At 43.0% G+C, this 18,233-nt stretch overlaps 1 protein-coding gene across 1 annotated transcript in view; it reads left to right on the top strand.

Moving 5' to 3' along the window:
• The first annotated feature begins 2,449 nt into the window (after positions 1-2,449).
• PREP (prolyl endopeptidase) overlaps positions 2,450-18,233 on the top strand; it is a 158,250-nt gene continuing 142,466 nt past the window's right edge. Inside the window, exons 1-2 of the mRNA XM_030556022.1 lie at positions 2,450-2,563; positions 6,985-7,059. Coding sequence (XP_030411882.1) covers positions 2,519-2,563; positions 6,985-7,059 — 120 coding nt within the window. The 5' untranslated portion in view covers positions 2,450-2,518. The remainder of the gene's footprint in view (positions 2,564-6,984; positions 7,060-18,233) is intronic.

Below are 18,233 nucleotides of genomic sequence, written 5' to 3'. Positions count from 1 at the left end.
CCCAATGCAAAAACAGTGTCACGGGTGATTCTGGGTAAATGTCGTCACTCAATCCTTCCTTCGTGAAAGCAACGGCAGACAATCATTTCACACCCTTTTTCCCTGGATTGCTCTGGCGGACACCATAGCATGGCAACCATGGAGCCCGTTTTGCCTTTTGTCACTGTCACCGTATGTGTACTGGATGCTGCTGACAGAAGTGGTACTGCAGTGCTACACAGCAGCATTCATTTGCCTTTGCAAGGTAGCAGAGACAGTTACCATCCCTATTGCACCGTCTGCCATGCCATTGTAAATTGGCAATGAGATGACGGTTATCAGTCGTTTTGTAATGTCTGCTGTTGTCATGGGTGCTCCTGGCTGGCCTCGCTGAGGTTGGCCGGGGGCGCATGGACAAAAATGGGAATGACTCCCCGGGTCATTTCCTTCTTTATGTTTTGTCTATAAATAGAGTCAATCCTGCCTAGAATATGGGGCAAGTATACTAGAGAACCAGAGAGCACAGCCGCTCCGTGTCAGAGCCCCAGAGATCCCGCAGAAATGATGAGCTGCATGGCATTCTAGGAGGTGCCCCTGCAACAACCTCACCCGTTGCTTCCCTCCTCCCCCAACCTTCCTGGGCTATCGTGGCAGTGTCCCCCATTTGTGTGATGAAGTAATAAAGAATGCAGGAATAAGAAACACTGACTTTTTAGTGAGATAAAATGAAGGGGAGGAAGCCTCCAGCTGCTATGATAGTCCAGGCAGGACATTAAAGGGTGACAGAGGAGAGGAGCCCAGCCTCCCGCTGCTATGATAGTGCAGGCAGTACAGAATCTTTTCTTTAGACATGAAGGGGGTGGGGAGGGCTGATGGAGCTCCTCCTCCAGTTGCTATGATGAAGACGGTTACCAGATGTTCTGTATCATCTGCCAGGAATGACCGGGACTCATTTCCATTTTTACCCAGGCACCCCCGGCCAACCTCACTGAGGCTAGCCAGGAGTGCTCATGGGCTAATGATGACGATGGAGAACCGTCATATTGTACCATCTGCCACCAGGAAGGGGATGCTGGTGTTCAGCGCTGCAGCACCCCGTCTACCAGCAGCATGTAGTAGACATAGGGTGACATTGAAAAAAGGCGAGAAACATTTTTTTTCCCTTTTCTTTCGGGTGGGGGGAAGGGTATAAATTGACGACATATACTCTGAAACACCCGGAAAAATGTTTTTGACCATTCAGGCATTGGGAGCTCAGCCAAGAATGCAAATGCTTTTTGGAGACTGTGGGGACTGTGGAATAGCTGGAGTTCTCAGTACCCCCTCCCTCCTCCTTGAGCGTCCATTTGATTCTTTGGCTTTCCGTTACGCTTGTCACAAAGCACTGTGCTGTGGCCTCTGTCCATCATAGCCTGGAGATTTTTTCAAATGCTTTGTCATTTTGTCTTCTGTAACGGAGCTCTGATAGAACAGATTTGTCTCCCTATACAGTGATCAGATCCAGTATCTCCCGTACGGTCCATGCTGGAGCTCTTTTTGGATTTGGGACTGCATCGCCACCCGTGCAGTCCCAAATCCGTGCTGCATCGCCACCCATGCTGGGCAAACAAGAAATGAAATTCAAAAGTTTGCAGGGCTTTTCCTGTCTACCTGGCCAGTGCATCCGAGTTCAGATTGCTTTCCAGAACTGTCACAATGGTGCACTGTGGGATACCGCCCAGAGGCCAATACCGTCAATTTGCGGCCACACTAACCCTAATCCGACATGGTAATACCGATTTCAGCGGTACTCCTCTCGTCGGGGAGGAGTACAGAAACTGATTTAAAGAGCCCTTTATATCGATTTAAAGGGCCTCGTTCTGTGGAGGGGTGCAGGGTTAAATTGGTTTAATGCTGCTAAATTCGGTTTAAACATGTAGTGTAGACCAGGCCTAATTTGGAAACAAATTAACAAACCAGGGTTGTTACAGGTTTGGTGTCCACACTTGTGAGCTCTTCAGGAGCAGCTCATGTGGAGACAAGCCCTCAGGTGCTTGGTGCATGTGCAGCTCCAACCCCCTACATGCTGGAAGGGAAAGATGTGGTCAGTGTTTTTCTCCTCCCCTCCCTGCATCTCTGCTGTACAGGGGCTGCTCCCTGCTGGCACTCTGGAGAGCTGGGCAGCACGTTGCCACTAGGGTTCTCGCTTCCCGCTCTCTGCGGTGGACTCATACCCCCTCCCCTCCGGCCTCACTCTGTGCACTGCCCCCCCGCCCCGCACCAGGATGCTACAGCGCCACCAAGCGGGCAATGTCCCCGCAGCCCTTCTAGCGAGCCGGCGGCCGGGGTTCGCTGCAGCCTCTTCCCTGCAGAGGGCGCTGTGCTCGCTGCGCTGCCGGCTCCCCGGCACACCCTGCCCTCTTGGCTGCGCGCAGCGGTGCCGGCGCAGCCGCTTCTTGTCAGGGGGGCGGGTCTTGGCTGCCGGCTCCAGCTGAGCGCGGCTCCACGCCTCTTTCCGCCTGCAGAGCCAGCGCCGCGGCAGCCGCTCCCGCGCGGCACCATGCAGAGCTTCCAGTACCCGGAGGCCTATCGCGACGAGGCTGCGGTGAGTCCAGCCCCGACCCCGCTGCCCTTCCTCCCGCTCCCCGCCGCCTTGGTCCGCAGTGGGCGGGCGGCACCCCCCGGGGTTGCTCCCGAGCAGCTGCCCGGCACGTGGGGCCCTTCCCCCCGCCGGCCCCGGTTCTGACAAGGTCGGGCCGGGGCTGTCTCTGCTGCTGTTGCCCCGCGGAGCGGAACTCAGCGGGGCTCAGGCTGAGGCAGTGGCATTCCCTTGGGGTGAGGTGGGGGGGAAGCGCGCTGTGTTTTCGGCCACTCAGGTAGGGCCTGCCAGTGGGGGAGCCCCAAATTATTTGTAAACCGGAATGTCTCCTCCGCACCCTGTCAGTTGGGAGAGTATTAACAGCCCCATTTTACAGATGCAGCTACTGAGTCCCTCCCTTCAGTGAGAGGCTTAGTGACCTGCCTGACGTGCTAGTTAGCAGTGCTTGCTTTGAGCTCTGGACAAGGGTCTTTCCTGTTTTTGTTTTCGTTCAGGAAGCTTTGTTAGCATGATGTTATAAAATTGTGCTTATTATTTTTGTTTCTAGTCACTGTCTGTATTGTATGTTGTGGTGCAGTTTGTAGCACAGGTGTCAGTGAAAGGCAAATCTTATGAGCTTCATCCCAATCTTGAAAATGTTTTCTCACAACCCTCATCATTTTTTTCCCAGCTAAGCAGGCAGTAATGAAACTGTTGATAAATAAAAGTATAATCTTTGTCCAGTAAACGGTACTTATGTTTTGTATTAGTTTTATAGACCTAAAGATGTACTCCTACTGGAATTCTGTACCACTGCACAATGCAGAATTGTGCAGATTAATGTTCCCCTGTGCTGCTAGGGCTGACAACAGGAGTGTGATTATATTGTGTTATTTCTAGGGTTGTCAGGCGATTTAAAAAAATTGTAATTGTAGTTAATCTGTCTATTAAACAATAATAGAATACCATTTATTTAAATATTTTTGGATGTTTTCTACATTTTCAAATATATTGATTTCAATACAACACAGAATACAAAGTGTACCTTGCTCACTTTATATTTATTTTTATTACAAATATTTACACTGCAAAAAACAAAATAAATAGTATTTTTCAATTCACCTCATACAAGTACTGTAGTGCAGTCTCTTTATCATGAAAGTTGAATTTACAAATGTAGAATTATGTACAAAAAATAACTGAATTCAAAAATAAAATAATGTATAACTTTAGAACCTACAAGTCCGCTCAGTCCTACTTCATTCCGCCAGTTGTCAGACAAACAAGTTCGGTTACAATTTGCAGGAGATAGTGCTGCCCGCTTCTTGTTTACGATGTCACCTGAAAGTGAGAACAGGCATTCTCATGGCACCATTGTAGCTGGTGTCACAAGATATTTATGTGCCAGGTGTGCTAATGATTCATATGTCCTTCATCGTCAACCATCATTCCAGAGGACATGCGTCCATGATGATGACAGTTTCTGCTCGATAACAATCCAAAGCAGTGCAGACCGACACATGTTCATTTTCATCATCAGAGGCTATATCTACGTTACAGCCAGGATCGACGCTCTGAGATCGATCCACCAGTGGTCGATTTAGTGGGTCTAGTGAAGACCCACCAGATTGACAGCAGATCACTCTCCAGTCGACCCCTGTACTCTACCCCCCCCCCCCGCGCAGTGTAAACCCTGCAGTAACTCAACATAAGGTATGTCAATCCAGCTACGTTATTCATGTAGCTGGAGATGCATGGCATAGGTCAACTTGCCGCGGTAGTGTAGACATAGCCTGAGTCAGATACCACCAGCAGAGAGTTGATTTTCTTTTTTGGTGGTTCGGGTTCTCTAAGTATTCTCCACACCTTGTCCCTCAGATTTTGGGCAAGGCTTCAGATTCATAGACCTTGGGTCGAGTGCTGTAGCCATCTTTAGAAATCTCACGTTAGTACCTTCTTTGGTTTTGTCAAATCTGCAGTGAAAGTGTTCTTAAAATGAACATGTGGTGGGTCATCATTCAAGACTGCTATAACATGCACTATATGGCAGAATGCGGGTAAAACCATGGAGCTGGAGATGTAGTTTTCCCCCAAGGTGTTCAGTCACAAATCTAATTAATACATTATTTTTTTAACAAACATTAGCATAGAATCGTGTCCTCTGGAATGGTGGCTGAAGCATGAAGGGCAATACGAATGTTTAGCATATCTGGCTTGTAAATACCTTGCAACACTGGCTACAAAAGTGCCATGCGAATGCCTGTTCTTATTTACAATGTCACTTGAAAGTGAGAAGCAGGCAGCAATATCTCCCATCAATGTAAACAAACTTGTTTGTCTTAGCAATTGACAGAATAAGAAGTATGACTGAGTGGACTTGTAGGCTCTAAAGTTTTACACTTTTTTTTGTTTTTTTAGTGCAGTTATGTAACACAGGAAAAAAAAATCAGCGTTTGTAAGTTACATTTTCATGATAGAGATTGCACTACAGTTCCTGTATGAGGTGAACTGAAAAATGCTATTTCTTTTGTATATCATTTTTACAGTGCAAATATTTGTAATAAAAATAATAAAGTGAGCACTGTACACTTTGTATTCCGTGTTGTAATAGAAGTCAATATATTTGAAAATGTAGAAAAACATCCAAAATATTTAATAAATTTCAATTGGTAGTTTATTGTTTAACAGTGCGATTATCATGATTAACTTTTTTGAGTTAATCGTGTGAGTTAACTGCGATTAATCAACAGCCCTAGTTATTTCGATAAATATGTAGAATTTTATGGAAGTTTAAATTATTGTGCACAGAATTTTTAATTTTTTTTGGTGCAGAATTCTCCCAGGAGTATAGAGGGGAACAGTGTTGTGCTAGTACAGGAATCAGCAACCTCTGGCACACGGCCTGCCAGGGTAAGCACCCTACCGGGCCGAGCCGGTTTGTTTACCTGCCGCGTCTGCAGATTTGGCAATCGTGGCTCCTATTGGCCGCGGTTCGCCGTCCCAAGTCAATGGGGGCGGCAGGAAGCGGCGCAGGCCGAGAGATGTGCCCAACCTGTGGACACAGCAAACAAGCCGGGTCGCATGCCAAAGGTTGCCAATCCCTGTGTTAGTATAATCATAGGACAAATAAAGGAAGGAATCGCTTGTGGAGTTTTCCCCAAAGAGTAGTGTCATTGTTTGGGTGTAAGAAATAAAAGCTAAACTAAATCTTAAATTTATGGCAACTTTTAAAAAATTGACATATATGATTTATGTAGAAAAAACTATAGATTTAAATTTTCCAAAAGTGACTAGTGTATTGCAGGTTTTTGGATTACCAATTTGAGATTTCTTAAAATGCCCTTACTCCTATAGTGTAGGTGCTCAGTGTGTCCAAAAATCAGGCCCTTTTGAGGGTTCTTAAATTTAGCATCCAAAAATTGAGGCCTCCAGAATCTCTAATCTCTCTTGGAAAATTAAGGCCTTAATCTAAATGTTGAAAGATGCAGAAAATCAGAAAGTTTATCTTCTTATATGATAATGCACCTGTAAGACTCTCACTTTGCTTTCTGTACATCAACATTCAGAATGTATATTTCGAACACTAAACACTCTGTGTTCAAATGGTGAAACTGATGTTCATTAAAAATAACCATGTAGGTTCTGTTAAAACTGGCTGGTGTTTCCCTCCCATCCTGTCCCACAAAAGGCAGTACTTTAGACCCTAATCCTGTAATACTTAGGTATGGGTTTTAACATCACTCATGATGAGAAGAAGTGGTTGCAGAATTGCAGCCTTAGTTAATACTGGCAAAAAGTTCAGCTTGACTTCCTACTTTTAAAGCTGAGTGAATTTATAAAACCTGAAATATCTGAACTAGATTCACACCCTGGCTTGCCATGCAGTAACTTGTCATGTAGACAAGCCACTACTTAAATAATTTTCCTTGGCCTCATGAATATTGTTAGGATAACTACAGTCAAACATACTTACTTTTAAATAATTTGGAAACTTTAATTATTGAGTGACTGTAAAGGTTACTAGTGAAACGAAGAGTCACAATTCCAGTTAAACACTGGTCTTGTGGCCGTCTTAATTGTATTTTCAGATTGCTGAGCAAGACGATGAAGAGGATGCTAAATGATGGTTATTTGGTTTGGTTTCCCATATGAAAAGAGTATAGGATTTATATGTATCTTCTAGCAGTGAGTATAACTCCTGATAATCATCTGACTTTTCCTTTCATTGTGACTTTACTGACTTGGCCACCATTCTCCTGGCCATAGAAAATTGACTTGCTCATTTTGGAGCCAGGAATTACTGGGGTGGTTATTTGAGTGGTGCTTTTTACATTCCAGCTCTTCCGTTCCACAGAGCCTTCATCTTGATGTGGATCATCTGCTAATTTCAAAACAAACAAAGTTTGCTTTTGTGTTTTGTTAAAGAAATGTGTCTCTCTTAAATTCAGGTACATGATTACCATGGGTGTAAAATATGTGACCCGTATTGCTGGTTGGAAGACCCTGACAGCGAACAGACAAAGGTAACTTTTTATCTATGGAATCGGATGTTTTGACCCTCTTCTCTTTGTAGGCCTGCAAAATATTGGTAACTTTGTAACACAGGGAGATGTCAGCAGTAACAATACTCTTTTTGATATCAATGAAACAGTGGTATTAAGACACTACATCTTGTGACTTTGTTAATGTAGAGATAAAGATATTAAACAATTTGGATAGTTCACATCTTACTTATAGTGCAGCCCACATCGGAGTGCTGGGGGTGCTGCAGTAGTAATAACAAAATAATGCTTTCTGCTTTCAGCACCCCCACTATAAAACTTGTTCCAGCACTATTGCCCCACATCGACAGATGATTCCTGAATACTAAGGTTACCGAACTCAGGTTTCTGTTTCAAAATGTTCTATCACCTAAATTAATATAGCCAAAAGAGAGGAAGAAGGTTCTCTTTTCTTTAGTTTGTGTATTTGACAGCTCTTTGTGTAAAGTTTCTTTGCTTCCCCCCTTGTAACCAAGATAGCCCTGTATCTTGGGATTAGTCTTGTGAATAAGGTTTCACATGTGTATAAGTGTTTTCAGGATTGGTCCAAAAGTAGTCAGGCTCTCATATTAGAGTAGGTCTTTCATGCAGCACTAGGAGCGAGAAAACTGTTTGATTAAAAATAAGAAATAGTCATAGGAACTTGGGGAGGATGGGACAGAAGTAGTGTCTGAAATGGCTGTTAACTTTTTTTCTTTTAAGGTGACTGTTGTCACAGTTCAGGGCAACTGCACTATTAATTCCCCCCCGTGGTCCAACAAGGACACATGCTCTCAGGCTGCCAGCTCCCCAGCTGTCACCTGTCTTGGGCGAAGATGTGTTTCTTTCCCTTATGACCAGGATTATTCCAGACTGCGCAATTCCCTGCCTACACTGAATTTCCCAGCAAGTCAAACTGCTTCAGCAGGCCCGCTTTGCTTTTCTTCTCAGAGGCTGTAAACAGCATAATTACCTATAGATTTAAGTTACAACACAGCTTTTCCTAAGTAAGCACACTTATTCTTAAGATAAAAGCATTACCAAGAAAATATTTTAAAATAATAAAAAATCTACGGGCATGCTAATAAGCTTACCAGATCATCCAAAATCTATATAAGGGCTTTGGCACATGTACTGTCCTTTAAACAGCACCAGGGATTTTTTTGTGTGGTCACAAGTTCACAGTAGCTGTTAGCTCAGAACAAGTACGCCATGAATCTGTGAATTTTTTTTTAAATAGTTTGGATCTTTTATCCTTAGAAACCATGAATTGGTACTCTGTCAGACAGTGTGTTTTCCTCAAGATGTAGCTTTAATAGGTTGGGCCCAGAAGTGGGGAATTTGCATTCCCGCCTCCCAGGGTATTTCTCTAGGTATCCCACTAAAATTTATTTATCCTCAAAGTTCCTTCTTCTGTGTCCCATGGTTCTAAAATAGCCCCTTGAAGCTCATAATGCTTCCCAGCTTTTGCATTAGTCATGTCTGCCTCCTAGAGATGTAACGTACAGTCCCACAATAATACACAAATATTTGCATTTTTAATATGAACTCCTGAAATGCTTAATTTTTGTGTCTTTAACTAGCTGCTCTTCAAATTCTTTCATGGCCTGCATTTTTATACTTTTACTTGAATTAAGTTAAGCCTTACCTAATTAAATTAAACCTTATTGAATTAACAGCAATTTTTTTTAAGTACATCAGAAGCAGGAAACCTGCCAAATAGTCAGTGGGGCCACTGTCTGATAGAGGTGCTAAAGGAGCACTCGGGGAAGAAAAGCCATTGCGGAGAAGCTAAATGAATTCTTTGCCTTAGTCTTCACTGCCTTCACCGCAGATGATATGCGGGAGATCTGCACACCCAATACATTCTTTTTAAGTGGTAGATCTGAAGAACTGTCCCAGGTGTCAAGAGAGGAAGATTTTGAACAAATTGATAAATTAAACAGTAATAAATCACCAGACAGTATTCACCTAAGAGTTCTGAAGGAACTCAAACATTAAATTGCAGAACTACTAATTGTGGTATATAACCTATTGCTGAAATCAGCCTCTCTACCAGATGACTGGATGGTAGCTAATATAACACCTATTTTTAATTAAGGTTCTGGAGGCAATCCTGGCAATTACAGGCCAATAAGCCTAACTTGAGTACCAGGCAAATTGTTTGTTTGAAACTATATTAAAGAACAAAATTATCAGAGACATACATGAAAATGATATATTGGGAAAGAGACAACACTGTTTTTGTAAAGGGAAATCATGTTTCATCAGTATTTTAGAATTCTTTAAGTGAGTCAACAAAAACGTGGACCAGGGGTGATCCAGTGGATATAGGGTACTTGAACTTTCAAAAAACTTTGACAAGGTCCCTCACCAAAGGCTCTTAAATAAAGTAAGCTGTCAGGGGATAAGAGGGAAGGTCCTCTCATGGGTCACTAAGTGCTTAAAAGATAGGAAACAAAAGGTAGGAATAAATGGTTGGCTTTCACAGTTGAGAGGGGTAAATAGGGTGCTTCCCCAACCATCTGTACTGAGGGCTGTGGTGTTCAATATATTCATAAATAATCTGGAAAAGTGGATGAACAGTATGGTGGAAAAATTTACAGATATTAAATTATTCAATATAGGTAGGGCCAAAGCTGACTGTGAAGAATTACAAAGGGATCTCACAACTGGGTAACTGGGCAACAACAAAGCAGGTGAATTCAGTGTTTAGTGCACCGTAATGCATGTTGGAAAAAATAATCCCAACCATACATCCAAAATGATGGGGTCTAAATTAGCTGTTACCATGAAAAAGATCTGTGGTCATTGTAGATAGTTCTCTGAATGCACCCGCTCAGAGTGCAGCGGCAGTCAAAAAAGGTAACAATGTTAGGAACCATTAAGAAAGGAATAGGAAATAGAGACAGAAAAAGTCAAATTGTCACTACGTAAATCCATGGTATACCAACACCTTGAATACTCATGCCGTCTGGTAACCTCATCTCAAAAAGGACATATTAGAATTGAAGAAGCTACAGTAAAGGACAACAAAAATGATTAAGGGTATGGAGCAGCTTCCATACAAGGAGAGATTAAAAAGACTGGGACTGTTCATCTTAAAAAAGAGATGGGTAAGGGGGTTTAAGATAGAAGTCTATGAAATCATGAGTGATATGGATGAAATGAGGGAAGTGTTATCTACCCCTTCACGTAACACAATATCTAGTGGTCATATGATGAAATCAGTAGGTAGCAGGTATAAACAAACACTTTTTCACACATTTTGGAAGAGTTGGCAGAGTATGTTGTAAAGGCCAAAAGTATAACTTGGTTCAGAAAAGAATTAGATATACGCGGATGATAGCTCCCTCAGTGACTATTAGCCAAGACGGTCAGGGATACAACCCCATGCTGTGGGCATCCCCAAACCTCCAACTGCCAGAAGCTGGGACTGGATGGTAGAGGGTGGATCACTCAAAATTGCCTTGTTCTCTTCATCCCCTCTGAAGCATCTGGCACTGGCTACTATCAGGGAGAGGATAATGGGCTAGATGGCCCCAGTATAGCCATTCTTTTGTTCAATACAGTTTGTCCAGGATGTTTCAGGAAATTGCCATGTCTGTCACAAATATAATTTTAGGGTTGCACCATTTAAAGCACTGGTGTGTACTGTCAAATAGAAAATGGAGATCAGTGCCTTGATTTAAAAGTTAACAGATCCTGGAGGATAGCAGCCTGCTGATGAGATTATGTCTAGTATATTATAAGTATATTATATATGTATTCACAAAAAAATTTAATAAAGCAGAAGGTCGTTGAAGAATAATGGCTGGAAATGTACTAGAAGCATCAGTAGTAATTGTTAACTTTATAGAAATAACTATGACTAAAAAAGACCAAATCAGTGTATTATGCTCCTACCACAAATGTTTTAGGGCCTAAACCAACATCCAGTAAAGTCCACTGTAGTCTTTCAGTTGACTCCATTGGGCTTTGGATAAGGCCTCGATGAAATATATCATCACTGGAGTTAGTAATGCTGAGAGTTTAAAATGCAAGAGGGCTTGGAGAATTCTGATAGATTTATTAAATAAAATGGATATGGTAGAGTATTCCATTTCACTATCGGATGCTGTAGGAACTATATTACTTGCTTTGAGTAGCAGCGTGACATCTTCCTCCTCCTCACTCCCCCCACCCCCCCTCAAAAAAAAATTCTGTCTGCACTGCAATTGCAGTAACCCAGGGCTCAGGCTCAGGGTCCCAGGACCCTGCAAAGCTGGAGGATCCGAGCTTGGCTTAAGTCGGCACCCAGGGTCTGAGCCCTGTTGCTTTGCAGTGTAAACAGCCTCGCTTGACTCAGGTCCTGGGAGTCAGCTGGACTTCCTTAGTCTCTCTATCCCAACAATCTGCAATCACTCTGTTGTAAATGGAAGCCACCCCACCCAAAGGGCAGCAGCTCAGGTCAGCATTAAACCATTAGCTTCTGATCACTGATCCGCAAGCACACTGTTGGGAGAGCCTTCTGGGTTTGCAATGGAGAGCGAACCGATCAAGCCTTTTGCAAAGCTATTTGCTTCCTGGTAACATGCAGTAAAGTTTTCTGCACAGTGCACCACGGTCCTAGGGCCATAGTGGCCACATTTCAGGATGAGGGGAGAGTGGCTAGGAAATCCAAAATATGGTTACTTCGACTTGGATCTTGCCCTACAGTGTGAACACCAGAGCCCTAGGTTCAAGCACAGGTGAGAATAGTCTTTTTATGTAGGGTTAAGATGCAATGTGGCTGCTCTGGTCCAGGTTTACCTAACATTGGTCAGCCGACTTGACTTCCACTAATCCTGGGCTTACGTTGCAGAGTAGACATACCCTGGGAAGAGCTGAAATGTTGGTCCTGAGTGCTAAGCTGCTGCTGCAGAGCCTCTTGTAGTTGTCTACCTACTTTCCTCACTGGCCCCTTGCTCTGCAGCAGAGGGAAGAGGACATGGGTCTGTTTTCTCTCTCCCACGGGGAGCAGGGAATTTGATACTCCTGTCTTCCTTCTCATCAAAAGGGGTGAGGCGGAAGAGGAGGGACAGCCATGCTTTCAGCAGCAGAACAAATAAGCAGGGATTGAGAGTGTAAGAAGTTTGGACTACCCAGGGTGCTTCAAGGAGTAATAGGGGCTGGCTTCAGTGCAGCCCTAAGGTCTCCCACATTGAGACCTTTGCCCATCCCTCCCCTTCGCCCAAAGGCTTTCCATTTCTTTGTGGGCTGAGCATGCTTCTCAACACTCCCAGTCCCCCAGGTATCTTGGGGAGGAAGGGTATAAAAATCTTATTCAGCTGACCCCATAGATCTCTTTTATGTCTTCTGCCTTTGCTTTGAAGGAGCAGACTGTCATTTGTCTCCACAGAGTCAGTGTTGTCTTCAGCTGATGGTGCCTCCCCTGCTTTTGCTGGAGTGAGCAACCCCAGTGGAGGGGTGGCATAGTGTCCTTCCTAGAAACAGGAAGGAAAGAGGGAATCTTCAGCTGAGGGTAAGGTGGGGCAAGAACCTAATGTTAACTTTAAACAAACAAGATCAAAATTAGTCTCTTATCCAAATGGACCCTCTGTTATCTAGGTAGGTGCTAATGCAGGAGTAGGCAACCTATGGCACGCATGCCAAAGACGGCACGTGAGCTGATTTTCAGTGGCACTTTTGCTGCCCGGGTCCTGGCCACCGGTCTGGGGAGCTCTGCATTTTAATTTAATTTTAAATTAAGCTTCTTAAACATTTCAAAAACCTTATTTATTTTACATGCAACAATAGTTTAAGTAATATATTATAGACTTGTAGAAAGTGACCATCTAAAAACATTAAAATGTATTACTGGCATGCAGAACCTTAAATTAGAGTGAATAAATGAAGACTCGGCACACCACTTCTGAAAGTTTGCTGATCCCTGTGCTAATGTGTATATATAGGTGACTTCTAAAAACAGTTGGGTTTTTTGTTTGTTTTTAAACAATCGTACTTACCCCCTCCGTACCGCATTCTCCAATCCTGTTGTGCCTTTGTATGTTATTTAGAAATGCTACCACTTGTAGCTAGACTGATCTGAATCCTAGAATACCTTCTCTTTTTTCTATACGATTTTTAAATTATCCTTGAGTCAGGCATGCTTATCCTTACTGAGGGGAGGCACCTAACATTTCATCCAACCAACTCCATGGATAATCTTCTGTCTTCTTTTTACACTGTTATATACCCGTTTAAAAGATACTGCGTTTGAACTCTCCACCTTGGTGCTATCAGGCTATTATTACTAATGCAGATTGGCTGCAAAATACTGAGGTCAAATTATGTGAAGAGCCTACTTCAAATTCACAAGAGTAAAGAAATTCCAAGCTAAAACTGAAAACTCTGATATTCTCTCCCACCAGTGCGACCAAAGCAGTCACCATTTAAAATGCAGTCGTGATTAAAATATTGACATCTGCATCAGATATTGAATTAAGTTCTTGTGAACACAGACATAGCTGTGGTTGAATTTAGCAAAAGCGTAATGACGTGCTAAGATGATCCCGAGTGCTTATACATCCATTCATAACATGCATTAAACTTTTACCCAATGACTTTTTGGGTCAGGGAGATTATACTAAATGACTTGCCCTTTATCTGGGCAGTTGAACCTTTTCTGAGGTTCCTTGGTAACGCAGCTGCATGAAGAGGGTTGATGCCCAGGCTGTCCCATTGTGGCCATTTCATCCTAGAGGAGGAACTCTGAACAGGGGGTGGGGGTGAAGGTGGACTGTCAATGGTGTTTTCAAGAAGAAACAAGGAACAGTATCCTCTGAGCATTGAGAGGCAGTTCCGAGGCTGCTGCTGCTTGGTGATGAGGCAATGGTGCTGTATCTGAGGTTTGCAAGAGGGACTTGCCTGTGAGCAATTCGTGACCATCTCTGTTCAAGGAACCAGGACTCATGTACACTTCATAAGTAAACATATTATAATAGTAATACGTTAAGCCCATGTCACTGATTTCACCTCTGACATGAAACTGATCAGCAAGGGCTGACATCTACTACTGCTTGGCAAAGGGGCAAAAGTAATCGTGCATCTGCTATAGCAATACTGTGAATTTTAGACCAATATCCTTAGGAAATAAGCTGAATACTAAGCTTATCCTAGTGGGTGTTATGTTTGAAGGTGAATTGCAAGAGGTTTCTCCTATTGGTTGGCTGTCTTTAAAGACCTAGCTTCAGCATTAGCTGCTGAATGCCCCAGGACATATGAGCAGACATGTAACTTTGATTTATGCTTGCTGTGGAATGCCTCAATATTTACTCTGCTAGTAATATAACTACCACAAAATGGGACAGAAGAATATCCTGTCCAAGGAAGGAAGGTCCTTTCCTCTCCAGCCCCCATATTTAGATAGTGCATGCAGGACATGAAATAACCATAAAAAAGGAAACCATATAGAATTGCTGAATAGTGGGGCCAGGGAGAAATAGTACTTACTCCTTTTAAAACGACGAGTCTGGTGGCACCATAAAGAGTAACAGATTTATTTGGGCATAAGCTTTTGTGGCTTAAAAAAACCCAATTCTTCAGATGCATGAAGTGAAAATTGCAGATATAGGCATAAATAATATATGCTTGTATCTGCAGTTTTCGCTCCATGTTACTCTTTCTGGTGCCACTGGACTCCTCATTGTTTTTGTGGATACAGACTAACATGGCTACCCCTCTGATACTTATTCCTTTGTTATACTCCATTTCCCAGTCCATTTATATAGAAGCTGTGACAACAGCAATAAAGCATGTGCTGGAACAAGTACTTAGATTGAGATTTGTGATCAGACTTTGCAGCTTTGGAAAAACAAATTAATTTACACACTTCCAATAATCCCTTCAAGTCTACATTTTAGGCAACAAAAATGATTAGGGGGCTGGAGCCTCAGGAAAGGCTGAGGGTGTGATGGATTAGATCACAGAAACCCTCTTGGGAGCTGCCGCCTGATGTGCCAAGACTACTTCTACCCCTGCTTTCCTGGCCAGCGTGGGACCCCAGCTGAGCCAGACAACCCCGTCTGCTCCAGCAAAGACCCAGGTTCTGAATTACTTGCCTCAAAGCTGCAGGTTTACCTGAAAGCAGCTCACAGAAGTGTGCTTGTCTTTAACTCTCAAGAGGCCCAACTCCCAATGGGGTCTAAACCCAATTAAATCTATTTTACCCTGTGTCATAAACAGATAGCTAAGGGTTAATGTCTCTTACACCTGGAAAGAAGTAACCTGAAACACCTGACCAGAGAACCAATCAGGAAACCAAACTTTTTCAAATCTGGGTGGAGGGAAGTTTGTGTCTGAGTTCTTTGTCTTCTGCCTGTACGCTCTCTCGGCTATGAGAGGATTTCTATCTCCTGCCTTTCTAATCTTCTGTTTCCCAGTTGTAAGTACAAAAGATCAGATAGTGATTTATGTTTTTTTTTGTATTTACATGTGTGTAGTTGCTGGAATGTGTTAAATTGTATTCTTTTTGAATAAGGCTGTTTATTCATATTTCTTTTAAGCAATTGACCCTGTATTTGTCACCTTGATACAGAGAGACCATTTTTATGTATTTTTTCTTTCTTTTTATATAAAGCTTTCTTTTTAAGACCTGTTGGAGTTTTTCTTTAGTGGGGAACTCCAGGGAATTGAGTCTGTACTCACCAGGGAATTGGTGGGAGGAAGAAGTCAGGAGGAAATCTGTGTGTGTTAGATTTACTAGCCTGACTTTGCATACCCTCTGGGTGAAGAGGGAAGTACTTCTGTTTCCAGGACTGGAAACAGAGAGGGTGGAATCCCTCTGTTTGGATTCACGGAGCTTGCTTCTGTGTATCTCTCCAGGAACACCTGGAGGGGGGAAGGGAAAAGGTTTATTTTCCTTTGTTGTGAGACTCAAGGGATTTGGGTCTTGGGGTCCCCAGGGAAGGTTTTTGGGGGGACCAGAGTGCCCCAAAACACTCTAATTTTTTGGGTGGTGGCAGCTTTACCAGGTCCAAGCTGGTAACTAAGCTTGGAGGTTTTCATGCTAACCCCCATATTTTGGACGCTAAGGTCCAAATCTGGGACTAGGTTATGACACCCTGTATAAAGCTTATAGAGGGTAAATGCATAAATTGTTCGCCCTCTATAACACTGGTAGAAAGATATGCACAGTTGTTTGTTCCCCCAGGTATTAATACATACTCTGAGTTAATTAATAATTAAAAATGATTTTATTAAATACAGAAACGAGGATTTAAGTGATTCCGAGTAGTAACAGACGGAACAAAGTAAGTCACCAAGCAAAATAAAATAAAATGTGCAAATCTATGTCTAATCAAACTGAATACAGATAAGATCCTCACCAATTCCAGAATGCTCCCTTTTACAGACTAATCTTTTAGCCTGGGTTGAATAATCACTCACACCCCTTGCAGTCACTGCCCTTTGTTCCACTTTCTTCCAAGTATCCTGGGGGGTGGAGATGCTCTCTCTTTAGCCAGCTGCAGACAACATGGAGGGGTCTCCCAGGGGTTTAAATAGAGTTTCTCCTGTGGGTAGAGACCCCCTCCTCACTCCTATGCAATGTCCAGCTCCAAGATGGAGTTTAGGAGTCAGCTGGGGAACTCACGTGTCCATGCATGACTCAGTTTTTTCAGGCAGCATCCATTGTTTACATGCTATCTTGAACATCCTCAAGTAGACTTCTTATGTGGATTGGAACATTCCAAGATCCATTGTCCTTTAAGTGTTTCTTGATTAGGTACTTAATTTCAACATTCATTTCTCGAGGAACTGACAAGTGCTCTACTAAGGTTATTTAGAAATCAAGCCGGTACACAGCTAACATTCATAACTTCAAATACAAAAATGATACATGCATACAAATAGGATTAATACATTCAGTAGATCATAACCTTTGAGATATGTTACATGGCATATGTAGCATAAAACACATTCTAAGCATATTTCCAAAAGCCTTATGGAAGGTACCATCACAGGGAGCATGAGAAGCTTTAGGGAGAAAAAACCTTACTGCACACATTTTACCCCACAGCAACAAATAACTAGCAAAGTTGATTCCTGCAGACCAGGGGTCCCCAATGCGGTGCTCGTGGGCACCATGGCACCCGCTGGGGCATCTGTGTGCGCCCGCCTACTGGCCACCAGACAAGCAGCCGCTGAAATGCTGTTGAGAAGCGGCAACGCCAGGAAGCGTCGCCGCCGAAGCGCTGCTGCCGAAATGTCGCTGATTTTCGGCGGCTGCTTGTTGGGCGACCACGCTCCTCGGTGGCTAGTTGTCCAGCGCTCGCCACGCGAAAAAGTTGGGGACCGCTACTCCAGACATATCAGGTCTTCAGATGGCACTGTGTGTTTTTGATGGATTTCTCCTAAGCTTGCTTAGTATTCTACAAAGTCTTTGCCATCTGTACCTTAATCCGTTTTCTACAACATGATGTGTGCAATTAATTGTAAGCATGCAGCACAATCACAGTTTTGCTTGTACTCTTATTAGAATGGATCGTGGTTTTTTTCTGTTGCATGAATGAGCCAAACTCAAATGAAAAAGACAGAAGTCGAAATTGATTCAAGTGAAGTGCCTCTGCTGCTTTTATCAGCATATATAGTTGTGTGGCGGGAGGGATGGTGGGCGTGAACTACTACAGACATGAAGGAGGATGCAATCAAATAAATTTGAGAACCACTAGTCTGATCTGACAGTGAGCTGAACAGGTAATGTATAAGTATTACTCTGTTTGACACGTGCTATAGAGCGTAAGAAAAGTCCTAAAGTGTTTACCTGTGTGTGATATACCAGTACAATTCAGGATAGCAAATGGAATAAGTGTGTGGCTATTTATAATAATTTTCACACTTACTTTGTCCCTTTGATCTGAGAATCTTAGTGTTTTGCAAACATTAATTTAATTAAATGAGTAGCCAGTGTGTTTGCTATCTACATTCTCATGATGGCGTAATTGAAATAATCAATTTGTTTTCCCTAAATTTATTTTTGTTGGGCATTTATAGTTTCTAAATTAATACTCTTGGCTAGATTTGGTTAGTGCCTGTACTAGCAGACCAGGGGCTTATGTGAGTTCCTCTCGCATATTCAAGGTTTGAATGGTACTTTTTACTCCATTGCACAAGAGGTAAATGAGTACTCGAGGTACAAGGACCGCTAGGATCCATTT

Source organism: Gopherus evgoodei, chromosome 3 (genome assembly GCF_007399415.2).
Source record: "Gopherus evgoodei ecotype Sinaloan lineage chromosome 3, rGopEvg1_v1.p, whole genome shotgun sequence".
NCBI classification, from domain to species: domain Eukaryota; kingdom Metazoa; phylum Chordata; order Testudines; family Testudinidae; genus Gopherus; species Gopherus evgoodei.
This window is presented reverse-complemented; position numbering and strand designations above follow the sequence as displayed.